At 42.4% G+C, this 24,728-nt stretch overlaps 1 protein-coding gene across 15 annotated transcripts in view; it reads right to left on the bottom strand.

The window, feature by feature from the left end:
- LOC101327326 (peroxisome proliferator-activated receptor gamma) overlaps positions 1-24,728 on the bottom strand; it is a 222,901-nt gene that overhangs the window by 93,385 nt on the left and 104,788 nt on the right. For 13 of the 15 annotated variants that reach the window (XM_073787718.1, XM_073787717.1, XM_019944609.3 and 10 more), the window contains one exon: positions 17,159-17,609. In XM_073787718.1, the coding sequence (XP_073643819.1) occupies positions 17,159-17,609 (451 nt within the window). Of the gene's footprint in view, positions 1-257; positions 711-17,158; positions 17,610-24,728 lie in introns of those variants that run through there. The other 2 variants (XM_073787720.1, XM_019944615.3) reach the window with 1 other exon arrangement.

Below are 24,728 nucleotides of genomic sequence, written 5' to 3'. Positions count from 1 at the left end.
TTGGTCCTGAAATTCCATTCTTAGTTGTGATTTTTAAAGCAGATAGAAGGTTCAGAAAAGTTGTAAATTGAGTATAAAAAATTATTTGACTGAGAATGAAAATTGATCAGCAATTCCATTCATAGTGTTTCACATGTGTAAGAAAGAAAGGAAAAAGAAAAGGAAGGAAGGAAGGAAGGGGGAGGAGATAAAAGGAAAAAAAGCCTGGAGGGTGGAGCGGGGGACACAGCAGACTCAGTCTTCAAATACAACAGCAATTTCACGATGTAATAATTTTTAATATTAAAAGTAAATTGTAAATGTATCTTTATAAACAATATGCATAAAATAGATCTATTATTCTAAAACCTTTTCTTTTTCAAATGCTTTTTCACAGTAATATTTTAGGTGTCAGATTTTTCCCTCAAAATAATAGTGCAATTGGAAGAAGGAAAATGTTGTCAGTGAACTCGGACTTCTCTGCTAATACAAGTCCTTGTATATTTCCTGTAGAAGCGGGTGAAGACTCATGTCCGTCTCTGTTTTCTTTATTACTTGCAACAGCTGCACGTGTTCTGTCACAATCTGTCTGAGGTCTGTCATTTTCTGGAGCAACTTGGCAAAGAGCTGAGAGGACTCGGGGTGGTTCAGCTTGAGCTGCAGCTCCAAGGCTTGCAGCAAGTTGTCTTGTATGTCCTCAATGGGTTTCACATTCAGCAAACCGGGGCGGTCTGGGGGAGCAGAAATGGAAGACAGAACAGCAGGTTCAGTTACAAAATTCTCTGGCTCCGCATCTGAGGCATATTCAGCCAAACAACTCACTTTTTGTTGGTTTTGCTTTGGTTCTAAAATAGGGTATGGAGGGAAGGAAAGCAGATAGTGGGCAAGAACTGCATAGAAGGAGAATGGAATGAAAACCAAGACTATCAAAGCTCTTTCCAGGGCCGTTCTCTTCCCGGCCAAGACTAAATCTGTGTGACCAGTTGACAGAAGAGGGTGGCAAGGCAACTGTCTCACCAGACGGGGGACTCTTCTGCTGGCATGTTTCTACTCACTCAGAAATCTCATTTTCAACTTCTGTTCCTTCCTGATGAGTCTATGTTTTATAACCTCTACTTACTTTCTTACCACTACTTTAAACACACTTTTAACACACATTTTTGTCTTCTTTTTGCTTAATATAGCTCATGCATTTTCGAAGAGACAAGACATAGTTTTCAAATACTGTTACGCTTGGGAAGGACAGACCAGACTTTAACATAGGCTTCTTCTGATTAGTGAGGTTGCAGGTAATGTTCACTTTCTTCTTTATACTTTTCCTTATTTGAACTTTTAAATGGCAAGCTTAAATTACTCTTAAGTTTTTAATGTTTTTGCTTCATGTAGATCTTTTTAGATTCAACCTTAAATACTTTCTAGTATTCTTCTTTACTTTTACTTCTTTACTTTCTTGTATTCTATACTTCTTTTTCATTACATTTTCTAATGTATCCCTGCTGATGTTTAGAAAAAAACGATTGGCTTTGTTACATTGAATCTATTCCAATTTCACTCTTGTCAATTCAAATAGTTTTTATCACAGATTTAAAAAATTTTTTGGACAGACAATTGCATCTGCAAATAATCATCGTTTTATTTATTTCTTCTTTTCCAGTGTTTATAGTTCTCATTTCTTTTTCTTGCCATACTGCATTGGCTAATGTCTCTAGTATGGTATTAAATAATAGTAGTGTTGGGAGGCATTCTTGTTTTATTCCTAACCTTGAAGGAAACGCTTCTAATGGTTTACCACAAGTATGATGTTTACTGGATTATGGTGGATAGGTTTTTCTCCTGGCTCCCCAATAGTTTTAAAGTGTTTGTTTTAGTCAGGAATGTTGTTGCATTTCATCAAATGTTTGAAAGTTTTTCTACCTAGAGTGATGACCATATGGTTTTATCTTAATCTAGTGTAGTGAATTACATTAATAGGTTTTCTTATACTCTTGCATTTGTTTGCTAATATTTTACTTAGGGTTTTTAAATTTGTGAGATTGGTCCAGAGTCTTTTTGTGTGTGTGTGTGCTACCTTTTGCCTCTTTTGGTCATAAATGTTAACTAGTCTTATTGACTGACTTGAGAAGTTTTCCTTCTGTTTCTATGTAGTGATGATCTATTCCTTGATGGTTTCTTGGAACTTATTTGCAGAACCATCTGAGCCTGGTGGTAAATCTTTGACTATCTTTAATTTTCCTCCTATAGCTTTTAATTTATTCAGGTTTTCTATTACTTATAAAGGAAAATTTTAGTAATTTATATTGGAATAAAGTTGTACATAATATTCTCTTAGAATCTGAATCTTTTATTATTCTTATATATACCTCCTTTAACTGAATGCTTTTTACTTGTGTACTGTCTCACTTAAAAATTTGACTTGCCAAAGGCTTATCTATTTTTTGCTTTTTAAAAAAGCACAACTCCTGGTTTTACTGATCAACTCTGTTTTTGAAAATTGCCTTTTGTTTTCAATTTAGCTAATTCATTCTTTTAACTTTCTTTAGGTTTTTTTTTCTTTTCCTCTTTTTCTCATTTCTTGGGTTGAATGCTTAATTCATTTAGTTTCAGTATTTCTTATTTTCTGATAGATGAGTTTAAGGCTCTAAAATTTCCTCTGAGTGTCACTTCTGTTTCACCCCATAGGCTCCGGTAAATCATACTCTCACAGTTCTTTTCTAAATAGTCTGTTTTACTATTTTGATTTCACTTTTAATCTAAGAGTCATACAGAGACATGTTTTTAGATTTCCAAGTGGAAAGTCTGAGTTTGTTTTTGTTTTTTCTAATTTCTAAGTCTGGTTAGAATATAAGGTTTTCTCATTAAGGCTCAGCAGAGGGGCACAGAGATCATGTATGACATTCAGGTCACTCACTTGATACCTTGTACTGATTCCAAATTTTAGCTCTTGAAGGCCAATCACCCTCTTTTTCTCATTTTAACTCTTCTCCCCTTTACTGTAAACTAAAGCACTGTATAAACGTTTTTACTTCTCTTTTTAATGTTCCTCATTGTCTTGCCTCCGTTTATCATTGTGCCTTTGCTTAAGCCCTTTCCACACCAAGTCCCTCAAACATCCTACATTCTGTCATAACTGTGCTTAGGCACGTTCTGTTCCTCCTGCTGGGAGCAGTCTCACCTTCCCTCCAACCATCCTACTGATTTCAACCTACTCTTCAAAATCTAGCCCGAGTCCTTATGTCCTGGAGCCTTCCTGGAGGTCATCCCTTCCTTGCCCCTGTTCTTCCAATCCCCTTTCTCTGGTCCTCATAGCATTCTACAAACACCTCAATTGCTACTATCCTAGTAGATTACATTTACTGAGTGGTTATCATTTCCCAAAAATCGTACTGAAGGCTTTATATACAATATATCATTTAATCTCCACAATAACTCCATGAGGTCAGTGCTTTAAGGAGGGGAAAATGAAGATTTAGAGAAAGGAGTTAGATCCTGCCCAAGATCTGCCACTTGCTAGTAAACAGCACTGCTGAAATTTGAATCTGATTCCGAATGCTATACTCTTAACTCTTATTACCTTGTATTATAGGTACTGATATTCTTGTTCATCTCCCCTACTTGGCCACGAGAGATCAGAGGGCAGAGACTATGTCTTGATCATCTCTGAGGCTCCAGTGGAAACACAGGAAGCACTCAGTTGGCTGAGTTTATGAGTGAGAAGGCTGTTCTAGCCAAGAGTCCTGAATTGAAAAGTACAGTTCCTCTGGTTGGTGAACAAGCCTAAAGGCAGGATCAATGCACAAAGAAGAAGTCTCCGGAAATAGCGTTTTCCTGTATTTAGTAAACTCGAGCAACCTTTACCCGCTGAGGCGAGACACAGGAGAGCAAGGTGAGGATGATCTCAGGTGGAATTTTCGGAACTCTAAACATGTTCTTAAATTTTTTTTTCTTTTTTCTTTTTTTAAATTACAGACAGAAAGTTACCTGTAGTTTGATTTTTCTCCCCTCAACTTCTCCAACATCTCCCATTGACTGGAGTAATTTTTTTTTTTTTTTTCAATTTCAGCACTTAATTTTGGAAACATTAGCAAGAATCTCAGCTTCTGAGAATGAAACAGATGATTTAGTCCTGGCCTAGAGAATCACACCCCTGGAGGAGTTGTCCTTTCTCACAGTTGCTATGCAATAATGAAACCCCCTGACAGTTCAAGGAAAACCAGATCCTGGATTGGTGCCTTGGGTTTAATGGTTGCCGATCCTCCCCCTGAACAGACGTGCCAGATTTCAAAGGCCTGGACTGGACAGCAAATGCATGTACGTTGGCAGTGGCAGCATTTTGTGTCGAGGCGTCGGTGTACACCCTTGTGCAGACCCTCTGCTTGCTGGGGCCCTGGCCCCTCAGAGCCTTCTCTCCTTCCTCTAGAGCAGCATCCGTGGGGTCAGAACTTCTGCAGAAGAGGTTATGCTAATCTACTAGGTTTCATTTATCGTGACAGTTCAAACAAGCAAACCCTCAAATGCAGCTGATCGGTTTGCTGGAAACACTTGGCTGCCGTGCAGTACAATGGAACTGTTCCCTCTAGGAGTGGAGAAGGATCTGGTTTGGATTTTCAAACCTCTCTTTGGCAAGTTATTTTTTATGATGTGACAGATGAAGTTTGGCTGAAATTTTGTGGCCACTGATTTATATTTTCTCTAGTGACAAGTTAGATCATTTACAGATCTGTCCCACTGTCGCCCTTACGGAGCCTCAGTCAAGGCAAGAACGGAGGGCAGGAGAGCGGGAACGTGGTCGCTCTACTTTTAGGTCTCTCACTAACCAGTTCTGTGACCTTGGGCAAACTGACCAAGTTCACGGCGCCTCAGTTTTCTCCTCTGTAAACGAAAAGGACTGGATTAGAGAGGTGATCTCTAAGACCCTAGTTCAAACGTTGTAAGCTTTATTCTTATGTGTAATTCCCTTTACAAAAGTCACATAATTAAACTGGGGAAATTAACTCAAAATCTAAATAGAAAAGTATATCAACGGGCTGACACATTAAACTTAAAACATTTGGCTTATTTAAAAAGCAAAAAAGCTTCCTTTGGTCTTAAGCACTCCCTAGGGTCAAGGGCAAAACGGATTTGTCAGGGTTGTCCCCACCCTTTACCCTCCAGTCAGCTCCAAGGCCTTCCCTGCTTCCCCTGCCCGTCTTTCTCTTTCCACTTTCCTTCTATTCACACTTGAACACTTACTGAGCTAAGCTGGGCACCACAAACGTGCCACAGAAATCTGTCTAAAGACCCAGCCGTCCTGGGTCCCTCCTCTTCCCTCTCCCTTTCCCATTGGCCCAGGGCCTGCTAAGGTATTGCTCTTAGGAGGCTGGTCTGAGGTCCTCTCCCTACACCCTGCTGAGGGTTAGAGTTGGGGTCTGGAATGGGATCAGGGTCAAGGGACCTCCTTCATTGGCCCTAGGTTGCCTAGAAAGCCCTTTTGGGAAAGTGCGTGCTGACTCAGGCTCCAGGACCCAACACTCGAGGAAGCTGGAGTCAATTACCGGTTCCTTACTCCCCAGGCTGCAAAGAATTGGGAAAGAAACCTTTCCGGTCCCCATCGTGCAGCGCTGGAATTGATTAGAGAGCACTGTTGATTGTGGGCAAATCTACAAAGCTCCCATCTTATCCAGATCTGGTTCTGTTAAGTGAGGAGCTTATCTGAAGCAGATTCAAATTCTCTGGACCCTCCTGGGATCTGCCCACCTGGGCCAGGCATTTCCCTAGACCAGATTTTCTCAGGAGGGGTCCCGGTTAGGGAACCAGATGGCCACAGCGGCATCTCCTGAAGGAGACGCAGACAAATCAAAGCGCGTGGTATTGTTTCTTTTCTAGTTGCTGCTGTCATGCTGTTCCCAGTTTTTTTCCTATTGGATTTCTTTCTGATGGAGACAAATCGGAAAAGGATTGCACCCAGGGCATTTAGGAAAAAGAAGTCTGATAGCTGGGCAGCTGTAAATTGATCCGAAGGCAATGAAAAAACTTAGCTCGGGTGTGGGCTGAAACTGAAGGGGGGTGGAGCTCCTTCGGGAGCTCACACTTTGCATTTCACTTCCTTTTACTCTTGCTCCCCAATTTCCTTTATTCCATTGCTTCCTAAGTTCACAGATGTGTTAAAAAGAGGAGTGGATTTGGAAACTGAGGACTTGATCTCGTCTCTCCTCCACTTGGCTTCCATGTGACTCTGGACAAGTCATCTTATCTTTCTGGGTTTTGGCTGAATTTTCAAGGCGACGGTGGTGTTTCTTTCCTAAGGTCATGGTTAGAAGGAGTCAGGTAAAGGAGCTTTGTAACATTTTACTATTCTCTGTGTTTGTTCAGACAGAGGCAGTTTCCACAGAAATGGGGTCCGGAGCATAAACAGGGGTGGGGTGGCATGTGTGCAGCTGGGAAATGGGAGGTTTCTGAGCTGTTATTGGTAGAGCATAAGTTCAGGAGCGTGAGAAAATGATTCCTGATGCAGATACACGTTTGGGGTTTGGGGCAAGTTCTCATTCTTGTAGTTGAACACATGTAAGCAGGACTGAGAACAATAATGAAACAGAGAAGCCCCCGAGCCGAAATTCACTTCTTCCTTAGAGACGGTGTTAGGGATTCTGCGGTCCTTTCCTGGTCTAACTGTCAGGATCATGGGGATCATGAGGCAAAACTCTGAATTCACCCAAGTCTGTCTTTGGTAAACTGGTCTGGCCTGTAGCAATTCCCTCCCACCATCCTACCGCTAAGAGAAAATAACCTAAGAACGTTTCCCATGTTCTTTTCATATTTAAATTTGAACCGGGGCTTGACCAAGTGCGGGCTTGATTCTCAACTCTGCCTCCACACTGAAATCATCTGGGGAAATTAAAAACACGCAAACTAATACCTGGGTCCCATCTTGAGAGACTCCGATTGACCTGGCCTGAGGTATGACCGCCAACGTTCCTAAAAGCTTTCAGGTGATTCTAATGGGAAGCTGAGAGCAAACACCACCGGTGTAGTGAGAAGCAGTTGGAATCTCACCCCGAAAGCTTACTTGCTGGGTAATCTCGGGCGAGTTCCTTAACCTCTCTGTACCTCGGTTTCCTCATTTAAAAGATGGAGACGTGACAGTAATCTAGCTCGCAGTGTTGTCCAGAGGATGAAATGAGTTACTAGACGGAAGGTGCTCAGAGCAGCGTCTGACACACGGGAAGGTAGCTATTTCTATTTGCACTAGTGTAACAGTACAATCCAACGTGCCTCTTTTCTTTCTTACCTTTCTCCTCCTCTCATTTCTGCGATGCTCTTGGGTCTTCTCCTATTCTTTCCTATCTTTCCTATTCTTTCCTATTCTTTCGCCCTTAATTGCTCCCTTCTTCTCCACCCCGCCTTCTAGATGCTTTTCCCTTTCCACTCCTGGGACTGCACCTTGCTGGGGAGGTGGTGTCTAGAATCCTAGCAAGGCCAGCCTAAATTAATCAGAAGTGTGAACAATGGATGATCTGGGGAGAAATGTGGTTGATGGCTGCTATCAGGGAAAGGGAACAACAGGACAGAGATCTTGTACCGGACAGATAAAGATCATCGGTGACAAGCATGTCTGCCATGAATGCACGTGTGGCTCGTGGAGTCCTTGCCTCTGAAGTGGTCCCCGTTCTAACATATCCCTGTTACACAACAGTTAAATAAATGCTTTCTCTGTCTGTGTCCAAATGACAACCGCAAAATAACACAGCAATGACACGTACGATCTGGCTAGGATGGAGGGCGCGCGTGACCACCACCAAAATGAAACCAAGCCCAGGCCATATTTTCTTTTATCTGCCCATTAAGTAGCAATTGCACACCAAGTCCCCCCACCTCAAATGCTCAAGTACCACCTCCAAAAGCCATCTCCCCAACTACAGCACAGAACACAAAAGTATCTGGTAACAAGGTGGGCAGCGCCTCCCCTCTGCCGCGTTCAGAGCTCGTTTCATCTCTCAATGGCACCTGCAGTGAACAGAGCGTGGGGCCTGTTTTATTTCCAGCTCTCTCAGAATGGAAAGGGGACCAGAGGCTCCCGTCCTGCCTTGGGAAGTCCCATCTTTCCCGCCTCCTTTCACCAGGGGTTTGGGTCCCCTCGTTCTGGTCATTTGTGGTCACTCAAGTGAAGCTCAGCCCCATGGTTTGCTCCCCTTCTCTGCGTCCAGACCAGGGGAGGAGCAGGCTCCCCTCAAGCTGAGGGATGCAGATAAATTTCTGCCCCTTCTACGTCCCACACCAGCTCTGATCAAGACCGGGAGGTAGAGGAACCAGGCTCGAGCGGAATGATGGAGAGTGATTTCTTCTTCCCCGTCAGGCCCGACACACGCATGCTCCGAATCCAATGTCTCTCCCTTGCTTCCTTAACCTCTAGAAATGCCAACGGCACACCAAAGGGAGTCAACAAAATAAAAAGTGGCCAAGGATTTGTTCTCTGCACCTCTCCCCTCCCCCCACGTCTTCCTTTCCAACGTCTTGGAGAAGAACCTGTGACCTCAAAACATAGGCGTGATCTCCAACTTCTAAATATGACCTCTTAACACATAATGTCCCCCAAACTTTACAGAATTCCCCACCACACTCCTGCTCGTTGGTACCGCCTTCAGGGGCAGCAAGGCCCAGAGCTCTCCCCTCCCTTCCCTCCCTCCAGCATCTCTGTCCCTTGGGGTTTTGTTCTCAATCCACAGCTAATCCCCTTAAAGTGATAGCTGATACAGGGATTAGCTGCTATCTCCTTAGGAGTATTTATACGGTACTAAGGGAGTTTAAGAATGCTGTTGGTGAAATTTCAAGCAATCCTCTGGCAGGATTGTGTGCAGCTACTTCAAATTATACAGTACAGGGAAGAGGGAAAATGAGCAGTTATTGTGTGCTTACCACGTCCCAGGCACTGTGCCAGAGGCTTCACAGAATGTTCTTTCATTTACTTAGGGAACTGATAAGGAATTCAGGCTCAGGTAGGTAAATAACACATCCAGTAAGTGGTGGGGTGCGGGGTTTGGGGAGCCCACAGGCCCCCACCGCCCCAGCCTGCCTCTCCCGGTGCACCGGTGGGTGACGCGGCGGGACCCTGGGGGAAGGCGCTCTACCCGGAGCGCGGGGCGCCTCAACACCTGCGCCGGCCTTTGGAACCGGGGCCGGTTTCACTCTTCCTCACTTGCGGAGGACCTGTCTGAGTGCCGTGCCAGTCTGGAAGTCTGCCTGGGGTCACCCAGAGTTTAAACACACATTGTGAGAGCCCAAAATGATAAAGTGCTCCCCAAAGCGGCCCGCTGACTGGCTGGCGGAGCCTCTTCCAAGATGCTGGTGGGGGGACAGGAATGACTCAGCAGTTTGGCTTTCAAGCCCATGTCTGTCTCTGAGGTCAAGTACAGCGAATGATCCCAGCCTACCAGGCCTGGGGTTAGGAGGGGATTTTATCTCTGAAGCAGTCACAGATAAAGATGCTTCAATGTCCCACAAATGACAAAAGCCTCTGTGTGTGTGTGCGCGCGGCGCGTGCACGCGAGTGTGTGTAGTTCAAGTTTCTCAGATGATTCTAGTGTGTTTCTCTTCTCCCTACCCACACCCACCCCCAATTCTCTGGTTTTGAGAATTTGGGTGCCAGCTGAGAACTTACAAATGTACCTCCCTCTGTCTAAACCAAGTGTGTGAGGTTATGAGAAGAGTGAACGAATGGGGCATTTCTAGATAACCCACACTGAGTCATTACTCAAAGCCATCCTGGCCACCTGACAGGATTTGCCCACTGGTCATGGCAGCATAGCGGGGAGACCAGGACAGCAGGCGAAAGGAGCAGTGCCATACACCATGCAGACACAGAGCAGGTGCCCATTCAATAGTTTCCAATTAATACATGAAGGCAAGTACTCTCTGACACAATCATGGGCCAGATGGAAGATATGAACCATGTCATCAACACTCTTCAACTGCCCTGCTCAACGCTCAGTCACATGAGAAATCAGATGTCTGTGTTTATTCTCAATATCACGAGAACCGTCAGAAAAACAACTTTTACCACTCAGACCCCAGCCTACGTCTTGTCCAAAAACACTGTATGGATAAAGTAGCTGAATATTTAACTGCCACAGGAGAATGGAAGAAAGTTGGCCTCTTGTTCTTCATAGTATTATTAATGCCTCAGTTTTCAAATACTTTTGGTTTTGTCTCCCCCCAGTTAACTAGTAAGGATGATGCCAACAGACAAAGAAGACATGGGGGCCACTGGGCTGTGGAGAATCAGAGGGCCCCTGAGCTGGAGTTTCCTCAAGAACAGCACAGGCCCACTCAGGCACGTGCCCTCTATCTTTTGTTCCAGAGGAGAGCTCGGCTGTCCCTTCTAACTGGTAGAAACAGTTCCGCATTAAAATGGAAGGATTACACACGAGCTGTCACTATCCTCAAGATTTTGGAGGGCACTTAGGGACGGGGAGGGGAGCCGGACACCCACAAGCCCAGAGCCCCTCCCGCTCTGTCCTGCGGATCCTTAGTGCTCTCTGAGCTGGAGGGAGAGGGGGCCCCTGTACACGAACGGGAGGAGTGACGTTGGGATTGTCTCCGAACGGCAGGAAGAAATTAAGGTACTGGAAGGTATTGTTAACAATTTTAAATTTCTCTCACAAATTCTCCTGCAACCACTTCTCTCCATCGGAACCTGCTATAAGATGGTATCTGGTTAAGCTCGGACATATTTACTTAGGTACTTAAAGCTTACGGTCAGCTTCTGCAGGGAGCTCTGCGAACGGGAGCTGTGCTACTGGAACAAATGGAAGAACCAGCACCAGTCTCGGCATTAACCCTGGGCTCTGTTCTGTCCCAGAACAGTTCTCAAACCTGGGGTGTAATTTTGTTAGGCAGTCAGGTACAAATGGTGTCTTGAGAAGGGCTTTGGATAGCAGGAAGTAGTAATAGCTGGACTATAACGGGAAATTCTTGATTAAAATACTTGGGGGCAATATGGAAATGGGTAGTTTTTGATAATTGCCAAAGAACCCCAAGTCCAAGGTAAGTAACTGGGATGCTTCCACATCTCAATACAAAAAAGGCAGTGGCAGTTAAGGGCATCCGTTTTAAGGTCAGATTGGATCAGACCTTGGCCTCACCGATTAGTAGCTCTGGGACCTTGGGAAAATTGCTTAATCTCTCTAAACTTCTGTTTTCTCCATCTATAAAATGGGGATAATGAGAGACTTTCTAGAATTGCAGGAAAAATTAAAGATTCAGAATGCAGGTAACGTGCTTAGCATCTATTCTGGTTCACAATGAAGTATTCAATAAATGGCAGTATTATTATTATTAATATTTGATTACTATTCATTCAACAAGGATGTATTAGTACTTATTCTGGGCCAGGTGCTGTACTTTGATTCTATTCTAATTCCAACAAATTAAAAAGTATATATTGATACACATACAAGTCAGGACCAAGGGTAAGAAACAGAGCTCCATGGTATTGACCTGAGAGGTCTAGGAGTTTTCCAACCGTCACAGAATATCCCCTCTTCCTTGATCTGTAGCTGTACATGTGTGAACAGTTCCCCCTTCCTGTACCCTATGCTCCCTGCCCACTCAACAGCAGAAACGCACAGGATCGCTCCAAGAGCAGCTGTCCAAAATCGCTTCACAGAGAAAGAATGGGACGGCTGGAAACAGGAGGAACTGCTGTATAGGAGGTTTGTATAACGGAGCCAGACCCAAGAGGGTAAATGAGGAGGCTCGATGACTTGCCATCTGTGACTGCTGCACCAATATTTACAGCTTCTCTGTCATTAGGATGGCGATGACAATCGGCCTCGAGAAATATATTGTAAAATCCAGTGAATTTCCTCCCCATATCTTGGAAGTTTGGGAAGAACTGTAATGGATTCCAAACTGTTTTGAATTAACAGAAAGAGCTTTTTCCTGTTTTTCCTGTTGCCGAGTTCCAGCTGGAACCCTCCTAAGCTTTTCTCCAGCAAACAGCCAACGCCCAAGGGGGCAAAGTGTCCAGTGGAGTGTCCTGGGGCTTGTCAGCTTTCCTGAGCTTTCTGCTTGGCCTTGGCTGCTGGTGGGTTTGAGGAGTTTGCTGGTGGGGCTGGCGTGAGGCTGTGGCGTCAGCTGCAAGCATGCCCTTGCTGGAGGCAGTGTGATTACTCTCGACGCCACCCATCCAGCCAGCGAGACCAGAGCGGGCAAGGGAAGTCCTTCCCTTATCACCACTCCCAAGGAAGCTGTGCTTCTGGACTCCGGGCCAGGCCTTCAGGAGAGCAGGGACGGGACCACAGGCTGGGGCCACCGACACACCGTGAGGGAGTCGACCACATCCGCCAGCCAGGTGGCAGAAGAGACACTGGGAGGTGACAGTGAGGACACCTGGGTTTCCCTCCCAGCACTGCTGCTCACCAGTTCTCAGCTCACCTAAGTCTATGACTCTCTCTTCTCTTTCTATGGAATAAGAATGAAAATACAGGAGAACTGTCAGGATCTAATGAGAGAATGAAAGGGACAAAGTGCTGTCCCTTGGTTCTGGAATATTGTTCTTTTTAGTCTCATTCTTCTTGCCTGAAGCTCGGAGGAGAAAGAGGGAGAGAGGAGAAAACCTTGAGAAGAACTAGGTCATCTTCCTCAGCAAGTGGTTTGCGACCTGAATACACAGTAGAAATGCTGAACACCAGGCCAATCTAAGGACCAAATCTAACAGCATCAGCAGTTTCTAGGACTGAAGCTGAGTGACAGTGATCTTTACTACTGCAACTCCAGTTTTCTCAGCAAATACTTAGTTGGGTCAAATCAGGTACTTTCATCCAAAAATCCCCTTTGGGTCCTCTGGGGATCCCCCGCCCTTGATCTCCCCAATCCCTCACCACCCCACTCTTACATAATGCCCATCTCCCCATTTTCCCTTCAGTCTAGGTTCATAGCCTTGACCAGAATGAAACTCTTCTGTGATTCTAAGGCCAGCTTAGAAGAAGGTCACTGGGATCCCTGCCCAAAGTGCTGCTCTCTCAAGTCACTAAAGCTATCTGTAGGCTTCAGAATAAACTGCAGAGGAGAAAATAATCCCTCTTGTTAAGAATAAGCAGGATCAGAAATTTGTTTACGGGATCAAACCTTCTTGCTTGCATGAATGTTTTCCCTTTCTGGAAAACCCAGGACGGGAATTGAGAAATTACATGTTGTACAACAAATTATATGTTGTACTCCAGTAAACCACAATCTGGGATGTTGGTTTCACCATCTATAGATGACTGGGACACTGATCCCCCTTGGAACTCAGTCTTTGGATTGGGAATGACTGGAGTAGTTCTTTCTCTGGCCTCTACCCAACCAGCTTCTCTGGGTAAAGAAGGGAATCAAATTCCTTGGTGTTGAACAAACACGGGGTCCAGTTTATTCATTCTTATCTAGTGCCCATAGGTTGGCTTCATCTACAAAAGCAAACTTTGATCAGGGAAGGATGTGCCTTTTGTGATATGGGAACTAGTCAATGGTAAAGTCTGTTTTTTGTTTTTTTTTTTTTAAAGGAAGTCTCAAATGATTCACAGGGTTTTCTTCTCATTATAACCACAGATAGAAGATTTTAAGAACGGCAGCTACCTTCAGATTTCTTTCACTGCTGTGAGGATCTAATGAAATCTGGATATTGGCTGCTGTGAAGACAGTCTGGGAAATGCTAAAAGTAACTTGTTTATACAGCATTGACATTTAAAGGATACCGTTTTTAATTTTCTAATTGAAAGCCAGAGTCTGCAGTATCTATTGAATTGAATAAGTTATTCTCAGAGCTATTTTTGACCAATTTAGAAAAATTTTAAAGGCCTAACTGAATCACTGATTTTCAAATAATCTAGCTTGTGTGTTATGGGCAGTATATGGCATTTTTCTAGATGAAATCATACTGTTGTCTTATGTGCCCATAAAACAACATTGCTCAGGTTCAAAAAGCCCTGATTTATCATGATTATTTCTTGTCTAGAACTTTCCTAGATAGAAACTAAGTATCTTTGAATGGCTTATTTCAAATGCCTCCCTTATTATCTGTGGTAGGAATATAAACTGGTACAAACTATATGGAAAAACCATCTGGCAATAATGAAACAAAAGACTTAAAAATGTTCATAGCCATCTACCCAGCAATTCTACTTCTGGTAATTTAGAATGAGAAAATAATCTGAAATGTGAACAGAAATTTACACATAAGAAGAATTACTCCAGTGGAATTTAGAACACATTTTCCATACTTTTTTATATTCTTCTCTATAGGTTCTTATAACAAATTATAAGCAACCCAAACATAAATAGGAAGATAATTTAGTATGTAATGGTCTTTTACAAAATGAAATATGTTATAGTCATTAAAAATGGAAGCATATATTAGAGAAATGCAAATCAAAACTACAATGAGGTATCACCTCACACCAGTCAGAATGGCCATCATTAAAAAGTCCACAAATAAAAAATGCTGGAGGGGGCGTGGAGAAAAGGGAACCCTCCTACACTGTTGGTGGGAATGTAAATTGGTGCAGCAACTATGGAGAACAGTATGGAGGTTCCTCAAAAAATTAAAAATAGAGTTGCCATATGATCCAGCAATCCCACTACTGGGCGTATATCCGGACAAAACTATAATTCAAAAAGATACATGTACCCTTATGTTCATAACAGCACTATTCACAATAGCCAAGACATGGGAACAATCTAAGTGTCCATCAACAGGTGAATGGATAAAGAAGATGAGGTGTGTGTGCGTGTGTGTATACACACACACGCACACACACACACACATACACACACAACAGACCACTCCTCAGCCATAAAAAAGAATGAAATAATGCCATTTGCAGCAACATGGATCCAACTAGAGATTACCATGCTAAGTGAGCTAAGTCAAAAAGAGAAAGACAAATACCACATAATATCACTTATATGTGGAATCTAAAATATGACACAAATGAACCTATCTATGAAATAGAAACAGACTCACGGACATAGAGAACACACTTGTGGTTGCCAACAGGGAGCAGAGGTGGGGGAGGGGTGGAGTGGGAGGTTGGGATTAGCAGATGTAAGCGATTATATATAGAATGGATAAACAATAAGTTCCTACTGTATAGCACAGGGAATCATGTTCAATATCCTGTGATAAACCATGATGGAAAAGAATACAAAAAAGGAATGTATATCTGTATAACTGGATCACTTTGACAGCAGACATTAACACAACACTGTAAATCAACTATGCTTCAATTAAAAAATTTTTTTTAAATGGTAGCATATATATATATATATATATATATAGTATATATGCTAGCACATACATAGAAACTTTTTGGTAAGGGGAAATAGGACTCTGTTAATCCTATTTTATTCTGAGGATAGAGAGCTTTACTTTTCACTTACACCTTTCTGTACTCTTTGAATTATAAAATGACCATATATTACTTTTATTTTTAAAATTAATAAAAATATTAATAAAGAGTAATAGTGGCATGAGAAAATGGTTAAGTGAAAAAAGGAATATAAATATGGTATGTATAGTATGATTAGGAAAAATCTTAGAAATATATCACATGTTAATAATTATATTTCCAACTTTCAATAAAAATAAAATGTGCCTTAAAATATTAGCTAGTTAAACAATACCAACTTGTTTTCTAATCTGGTTTTTTCCAAAATTGAATCTTTTTCTCCCAGTGGACCTCAGATAAACTGGAATCTCATTCTTCTTTGCTGAATTAATCACAGATCCCAGATGATCAAGGGTCAATTTGTTTAAGAAGTAGATTCCGTCAAGATATCAAAACATGTTGGATAGTGTATTTTTGTTACATTGAACATAACACAAAAAAGGGGTGCTGCTTCAGAGTTAACTTGCGCTGTGTTGTTATCTAAATGCACCCTAGTCATGTGAAGGGCAGTATCAGTGTAGACTCTGGAGCCAGACTGCCTCGGTTCATCATCCTGGCTCCATCTTTGCTGCCTGGGTAATCCTGGGCAAGTGACTGAACCTTTCAGTGCTTTAGTTTCCTTGTTTGCAAAACGGTACTTACCTTACTGGGGTCATGAGAATTTAATGAATGTGTGTGAAGTGGCTAGAACACTTCCTGCACACAGTAAGTACTTCATAAGTGTTTGCTACTATTATCATTACTGATACACCATGCACCTGATTTCAGAAGCATTCTGCGCTGGAGCAATTGGACAACAAAGGACTGCTCTTTGTAACATGCTGTCTAGTCACACACAGCTTACATCTATAGGACCACTGTCCCCTACACCTCAGTTTTCACGCACAGAGGATATTCTGTAGGGTACACACAAAAAGCTCGCCTGAAGTCCATTTCAGTAATGAAAACTGGTCACTTGAAAACAATCTTTATATTAAAGAGATGACACTAAAACTTTCTTCTACTCAAGTTGGAAACGTGGAAGGCCAATGAAAGTAGGATTTAGTATAAAACCTGGCTGTCGGAGTTGGTTAGTTAGATCATGTCCTAGCAAGGCCAAAAGTACAATGACTGGCTAAACAACTCAGTTGATTTCTCCGCTGGGTGTTCTTTGGTTCAGACTGCATTCTTAATCACAGCCAACCACCTCACAAAGGTACTTCAAGGGGAGCCAGCAGAGGACTCTACACGGGAGAGGAGACAGGGCTCAGTAAACGTGTGTTCCTCGATTCCTGATCCTGGGAAAGCAATTCAAAGGAACACCTCACTGATGCTGGGGCCAGACCATAATTTGATCACAAACACAGTGGTGCTTTCTCTATGTCAAGTGAACATCGTCTTACAAAGTTATATATGTCATTACTTAAATGAAGAAGAGATTGGCCTTCTGGAAAGGAAAGGAAAAAGACAAGGAAAAAGAAAATAAAGAGAAAAGAAAAAGCAGACAAGGGCATTTGTCTTCCATGTTTGGATCTGACTAGAAAAAATATTTTGAAGAATAAAAGAAAAGTACCTGACTTACCCACAGCCTTCAAACAGGAAGTCAACAATATTCTTTCTCGGTACGTCACATAGGTAGTTGCACTCCCGTGGCATTATACCACTGGCATTTTCCATATGAAAAGCGTGGTAAGTGCAGAGAGAAAAGGCACATAGCCTAACACTAAGGAAAGTCCAAATTCTTTCAGCCATCCCACCACCACGCCACCCTCTTTCACGGAAGATCCAAAGAAGCAGCTTACCTCCACTGAGAATAATGACAGCTATAAATATTGCCAAGTCGCTGTCATCTAATTCCAGTGCATTGAACTTCACAGCAAACTCGAACTTGGGCTCCATAAAGTCACCAAAGGGCTTTCGCAGGCTCTTTAAAAACTCCCTCGTCATGAATCCTTGGCCCTCGGATATGAGAACCCCATCTTTATTCATCAAGGAGGCCAGCATCGTGTAAATGATCTCATGGACGCCGTATTTTAGGAGAGTTACTTGGTCATTCAAGTCAAGATTTACAAACCCAGGAATACTCTTGGCATACTCTGTGATCTCCTGCACAGCCTCCACGGAACGGAACTGACACCCCTGAAAGATGCGGATGGCCACTTCTTTGCTTGGCTCCTGCAAGGGGCTGATGTGCTTGAACTTGATTTTATCTTCTCCCATCATTAGGGAATTCATGTCATAGATAACAAATGGCTGCAAAGAAAAAAGGGAGAAAATGGCTGAGCTGGAGATTTCTAATTCAGTCAACACCACCCCAGGTTCTCTATGTACACTTGCTTTGCTAACTAAAATCTTTAAAGTCTAAAACACTTAATTAATAATGAGCAAATACTCGTGTCTTGATTAATCCTCCCAATTGTCTTCTGGGACCAAACATATTTCACTAATATTGGCCTCCCTTTCCTTCCACTTATACTGCAACACCTTACCTGGGACTGGCTAATAGCTCCAATTTCTGTTGTTTGGAGGGTCTTTGTTGTTGATTTTTCAAATGATACGAAATCTACTGTTTATTTTGGCTATCAATGGTGTATGTTTTTAAACTTCTTTCAATAAAAAAATTATTTCAGCAACTCAGGGTTGAACAGACTCACCTGGACATAAAGTAATCTTGCAATTATACATTAAATCTACTCAGATCTTGAAAGAAACACAGTGTGCATGTGAACTACACTTAACTATAAAAGAAAATCAGTCTGAAAGCAGATTAAAAATACTGAGCCAAGAAAATGTCTGTTTCTCTTTTTTTAATGCTCTGGAAGCAATCTGTTTCAGAAAGAGCAGCTGCGTAAGGCCTGTGGGTAAAAGCTGCAAAAGTGTCAAATTAAAAAACTTATTTTTCAAAGTATGTGTCCTTAAGGGTCAAGAATCAATAAAACATGTTTATCAGTGACTCAGGTTTGCAGTAGGCTGCTCTCAAAAGCACGCTGTGTTAGTCATAGATGATCTTTCTCTTTCATTTCCTCCTAGAGAATTAACCAAAGGTTTGTGGTCTCCGTGAAATTCTCAAGGCTACTCTGAATGAGAAGCGGCTACACTTTATATATACAGTGGATCCACTGAGCTCCATAAGGAGTTACCCCTAACAAGAGTTGAGGGGATCTGGGTTCCAGCTTTGGTTCTGCGGTTAACTACGTGACTTTAGAAAAGTCATTTATCTTTCCAAGGCCTCAAATTTCTCAACTGAGGGGAGTGGATTGCATTGGAAGTTTCCAACTCTTCTCTTGAGGATGTGCTAGTTGCATTTCTCAGATGTAGTGTCTGTGATGTATGCGTGTGTGTGTGTATCTGTGTGAGTGTGCATGCATGCTACATGTCCACTGAACATGAAGTCTTTGATGTACTAAAAATAAAACTTCTTTTGAGCAGAGACGCTGAGAACTCTCCTCATTGGCAAGACGAAGCAGATGCAGTGAGTGCCAGCAGTAGCCAGCTTCAAGATCCACTGGTTCAGAGAATCTGACTATTAATCTCTATAGGAGTCTATGATCGTCACCAAACTTTTTTTTTTTGTCTGCACCACATGGCTTGCGGGATCTCAGTTCCCTGACCAGGGATTGAACCCGGGCCCTGGCAGTGAAAGCGCAGAGTCCTGACCACTGGACCGCCAGGGAATTCCCTTCACTGAACTAATAAGTCTATTCTACACTGAAGGAAATAACAGTAATACTAAGGGGTTTTCGATGTTGAGTAGATTTCCAAACTTGCCTATTATTTCCACACCATTCACTGGAGTTATTCCAGAAATTGTTACTTTTTTAAACCCCCAAATTCACTTCAATTGTATTGTTTAGCAAATACAAAACCACAAAGTAGGACAGATGTGAGTAACCCAAGAGTAAGCTCGCCTGGTGGCTCTAAGTCTTCAAGGAAACCAGGAGTGAAGAGTGCTTACTATGTTTTGGGGAATTTCGCTCCCCCCCCTCCCACTTCAGATTGATATTATTACCGGGAGAGGAAAAAAAGGACGGAGTGGATAAACAGTCACACCAGTTAACACGTGCTAAGTTTCTCCAGAATGCCACATTCTAATCATGAGAAAAACGTTAACAGAACCTAGGGAGAGGTCGTTTCTGTCCTCCAGGAGTTTTGTAGCGTATTATAATTTACGTTAACAAGAGCCTGGCTTTCTTTACTGCCATGAGAATCTGACGGTGCCTGAAGAGTCCCCCTGCACCTGTACAGAGTACCAAAAACAACGGATATAACATCATCCCCTCTTCACATATGAAAAGACGGTACCTCGATCTGCCCACTTCAACTTTTGGATGAGCTCAACCACTCAGCTTCTTGGCACAGAGCGGATGCATCAAATTCTTCCACCTCCATGTAAGCAATTTATCTGGAACTATGCCCTGATAAATCATCCTGTGACTCTTCCCCTTGACTTCCCCTGTCCCCTCATATAAAGCCCCGGGTTCCTGTTTTCGAAATTCTGTGCGAGTTGCACATAGGGCACAATCCTGCTAATTTTCTCTCTCAATTTAACAACAATGTGACTTGGTAACCCCTTGGCAATCGGCATTGGTCAGGATTTCCTGGCGGTAAACACTCAAGGACACAGAAAGGAATCAGCAGCCCCCACCATCATGCCAAACCATTCCAGTCTTTTCTTTTTTTAAAAAAAAGATCCCTTCAGCGTTTTCAAAACGTGAACTGGCAGAGAATTATGGGTATTGACATGCAAATGAATCCCAGGTGGATTTCTTTGTTTTTCCTCGTCATAGCTGATTGTGCTGTTTTCCTTGCATTTCTGAAGTCTGCATAGATTCTTTCAACCCCCATGCGGATCTGTCAAACTGCAAGAGTGATGGGACACGATCTGCCCAGAGATCTGCCTTTCTTCGCCACCAATTCACCAGTTCTTAGACTGCAAACATTTCACCTGCACATTTAACACTGGGACCTCCTTATCCTGAAACAGCGAAAAGATAGTGGCCCACCTGGTTTGCACAGGGCTGACCTCTTAAAACCACGGGTGGAATTCAGCCAGTGGAGTTTATCTTGGATCATGAATTTAACATTACACTTCTGGTAAAATATTCCCCATAAAATGTACTTCACTTCCATGTTTCTGTATTTTCTACAAAGCAAAGGGAAGCCTTACATTCTCTATTAGCTTGCACCGTATCACTGAATGATCTGCCATTTTAAGAGGAACCATATCCTCTTCAAATGTGGTCTTAATGATTTTACACTTTTAGTTGGGGGCTAACAATGTATTTATCTTCAGACACTATATCAAATGGCTAGATAAGCATCTCTCCTTAACAGGAAAGAATGCTTCATTATGTCTAGGATGTTATCAGGGATAGATCCAGGCTTTGTGGGGCCTGAAATGTACACGATAGTTGAAGACATTTACAACAACTGTTGGGTTCAGTAATACAAATTATAAGAATAAACAGCTCAGGCCCTTTCTTGAGCCTTGGAAGGGGCTCAGCACAAGGGAGAGGCCCTGAAGCTTCATTAGCTTCATGGTGAGTCGGCCTTTGGCTGTTATAAGTGCTTGTACTTCTCCTATTTTGGACACACCAGAACAAGGTCAGAATGGAATGAAGAAAATTGCACTTGAACACAATGTTTCTCCAGGGAAACAAAACGGTTTCTGTAAGAGGAAGTTAGTTTTCTTTGGAGAGATACATCAAGTGTAATTTATTTTGATATGTTTTGATTTTCAAAAACGGCTCCACATATCAAAACCGGGATGGGATTAAGGGTACTGTTTTTATAGATAACTAAAATTAGTTCTAGATCTATAGCACACCTGTTATGTATAACACAAAAATCATGGGGGAAGCTGGCTTACTAATGAAAACAAAGTAGAGTAATAAAACTTTACGGTTTTGAATGGACAGATAGAACAATATTGTTTCTTAGTAGTCCAACAACAGCAGCATTTTAATATACAAGTTGTTTTAGTGATTACACATGAATGCTCTAAGTTTACAGCTCCTTTTGAATAATAAAATGGCAAGCTAGAGGAGATAAATGAGAAAATCAACTAAGAAAGCACAGATTACTCTGGTGATTTCTCCAATTTGGGAGACTGAAATTCGGGGCTCTCCTGGTAGTCTTAGTTTTCCTGACAGATTAGAGCAAAGGCTCAAGGAAGAAAATTGAATTCTTAGGGCCTATCTTCTTCATCTTCTTTTCTTCTTTCTTTTTATACTTCTGACTGACTTTTCATCTTCTGAGACACACATGGTTCTCTCCTTGATTAGCTCCACTGGGTGAATGTTAATCCAAAATGCATTGGTTGGGTTTCCTCAACTTCTTTCTGGTTTCTCCCCTGTCATTCCTATTTCCCTCTTGTTGAGAACCATGCAGTTTAGAGAACTAAAGGGTCTTCAGAAATAACCTACATCATCATTCTCTGACTATGTATGAATAAACTGAACTCGAGACTTTCCAAAGTCAAACAGCTATTTATAGCAAACACTAAACCAGATCTCCTCACTCATGACTAATTCTTTTCTCTTTCTGTTGCTTTCTACATGATTTCCCCACTTTTGCTTTTTAAAATACAATGACTATTCTGGGAGGAAGTGGAGCTTTTAAACTCTTATATGCCGGGATCTTGGAGGCAGTGTCCTTTGAACTATTATTTCCTAGAGATGCCAATTAAGTGCTGTATGCGATCGAAGTTAAGTTTGAAAGTCTCTCAAACGTAATCTTGTTTTCCTACATGGTTTAGAGATTTAAGACAAATAAAAACTCAATACGAAGAATTATTCACACTCTAATGAACCAGCACATAGCCACAGCTCTTAAAGAAAAGTCTATTGCTGGCCAAAATGTTACTCAGCTGGCAAACAAGGGCAGTGGCCAACTGAGTCTAATCATTAAAAAATGAAAAAAAAATTAAAATGCTTTTCTTCTTAACTATATAGAATATTATCTTTTTAATTTATTGTCTGAAAGAATACCATTGGTTCAGATCTGTTATACCTTTAGCTATATTCCCGACAGTACTGGAAATAAAGAAATTTATTTTTTTAATATGAACATATGAACTAATGATTCCAGGAGTCCAACTTCTTTAGTCACCATTGAAACCAATCAGCACTACCTTCCTGCTCTTTATACTGTGGTTCCTAAGGCTCTTTTCTCTGAGGGTCTGTTTGGTATCTTTCTTCCCAGGGGAGCAAATTCCAGCTCACTCAGGCTTTTCCACAGTGAAAGGGGGAAAGAGACCACACTTTGTTTAGTTGTTCAGTGTAGGATTTAAAAGGACAGATATCTTTCCAACAGTTTGAGGGCCCTTGTAAATTTTAGGATGTGAAAATTTAAATGGGTACAGAACTGTTTTCACAAAAGTTTACATTTCAATACTGGTTTTACTATTTGAAAGGTTCACATCTCACACATTATTTAGAAGAACTGTTTTTATCATGGCATCAGTTTGCTCCTGTAATTATAAAAACAGTGACTCCACATAGATCCATCATAAGCAGTGGGATGCTTTGGGACTCAAAGTCCAATATAGTACAAATAACAAGCTTTATTCCTTATTTGCAGACAGAGTGCAGCCAGGACGGCCTCACCATGGCTCAGATATGGAGTGAAAAGTTGGCAGACACACCAAGCGTTTTTCTATTTATTGTTTTATGACAAACCATGGCACTGAAGATGGTTTTTGAAAACCACTCTCTGTTTATTTTCATCAACAAACATGGGATCACGTGACACTGACACACCCAGTGTGATCATCGCATCAGGGGAGTAGTCAAACACTGGGAACTTCCAAAGTCCATTCAGTTCTCAGGTTGCCTTCAGGAGATAAGCACCCTCGCTCTAGCATATCTGTGGTTTTTAGAGTTCGGTAGGTTCTCTCAAAGAAGGGGCTGGGCTGGAACAAGCCATTGAAAGGGAAGTAGACTGTGAGGACAGTCAGTGCTACTCCTATCTGAGGGTGGCTAAAAGGCCGAGTGCTCCTAAAATTTCTTCTCCGGTGATCCACCTCCAGTGAGTCCATTTCCCATCTTTCCCTAAGCCTAAAGTTCCCAAGCATTATTCTTTGCGGCAAGACAATGAAAGTAGGGCCAATCATATCCCAAAGATACGATATCTAAGTTAAAAAGATAGGAGGGGACAAGGGGCATTTAATCTATCTGTTCATTTATCTGTTCTGTTCTGCAAGGTGGCACCAGCGAATAAGAGATAGAAGAGAGTTTAGTGGGGAAGGGAGAAGCCCTGGTTGGCCTGGAGGCAAATGCTGGAGCTGGCCCTAGGCAATGGTTAAAATGAGCAGGAAGATAAATTTAAAGAATGGCCTCTTCAGTAAAGTCATTTCCTTTTCCAAAGGTTCTGGGTAACTGGTCATCCATCCACTATGCTGAGTAGCCTCCCCCAGGCTTGACTGAACCAACCCTAACGACATCAGTTCAAGCAGGGTGTATAGTGAGACGCAAACGGCTCTATCGCACCAGCCACAGCCCCTCTTCCACATGCCCCACCTTCTCCAGGGTCCACACTTCTGCAAAACTTCTCCTATCAATGCAAATCTTATCTTTCAAAAGTCCTGGGCAAGTGATAACATAACAGCCCTGTCAAGTAAGCCCTGTCTTACTTGACAACATCAAATGAATAACATGACCACGTAAGATAAAGAACAAATCTCTAGTCTCACTGGAAGTCACATTTTGATTTTTTTTTCCCTTTCGCATATTCCTCTCTGAACTATTTCTTTCCACTGGTGCTTAATTTGATTTTGCAAGATAAGGAGAAAAGAGAGCGCCACACAATTCTACTGCAGTTTTGTGTAATCAGGGGATGGACTATTCTGATTTGGCCCAGTCTCTTTTTCCTTCCCAGACCCCAACAAGAGGCAATTTTGCCTCTATCCCGATCTTTAATGGTGCCCGGGTTGGTGCGAAAATCTTGGGTTAGAGGCCCTCTGATGAAAGTCCAGAATTTCCAAGGGCATAGGCATCAGCTTTTTTTTTTTTTTTTTTTTTTTTTTTTTGCGGTACGCGGGCCTCTCACTGTCGTGGCCTCTCCCGTTGTGGAGCACTGGCTCCGGACGCGCAGGCTCAGCGGCCATGGCTCACGGGCCCAGCCGCTCCGCGGCATGTGGGATCCTCCCAGACCGGGGCATGAACCCGTGTCCCCTGCATCGGCAGGCGGACTCCCAACCACTGTGCCACCAGGGAAGCCCTAGGCAGCAGCTTTTAATTCAATTAAGCAGATACGTTCTGAGTAACATAAAGCACAGTCCTAGTTACTACAGAGGGAAAAAGGACAAACTTGAGAAGCCTATAATCAAGCACTTTGCAGCCCTTTCCCTTAAAAAAACTTAATACCTATTGA

Source organism: Tursiops truncatus, chromosome 10 (assembly GCF_011762595.2).
Source record: "Tursiops truncatus isolate mTurTru1 chromosome 10, mTurTru1.mat.Y, whole genome shotgun sequence".
NCBI lineage: Eukaryota > Metazoa > Chordata > Mammalia > Artiodactyla > Delphinidae > Tursiops > Tursiops truncatus.
Note: the sequence above shows the minus strand (reverse complement) of the source record. Positions and strands in the feature narration are given on the sequence as shown.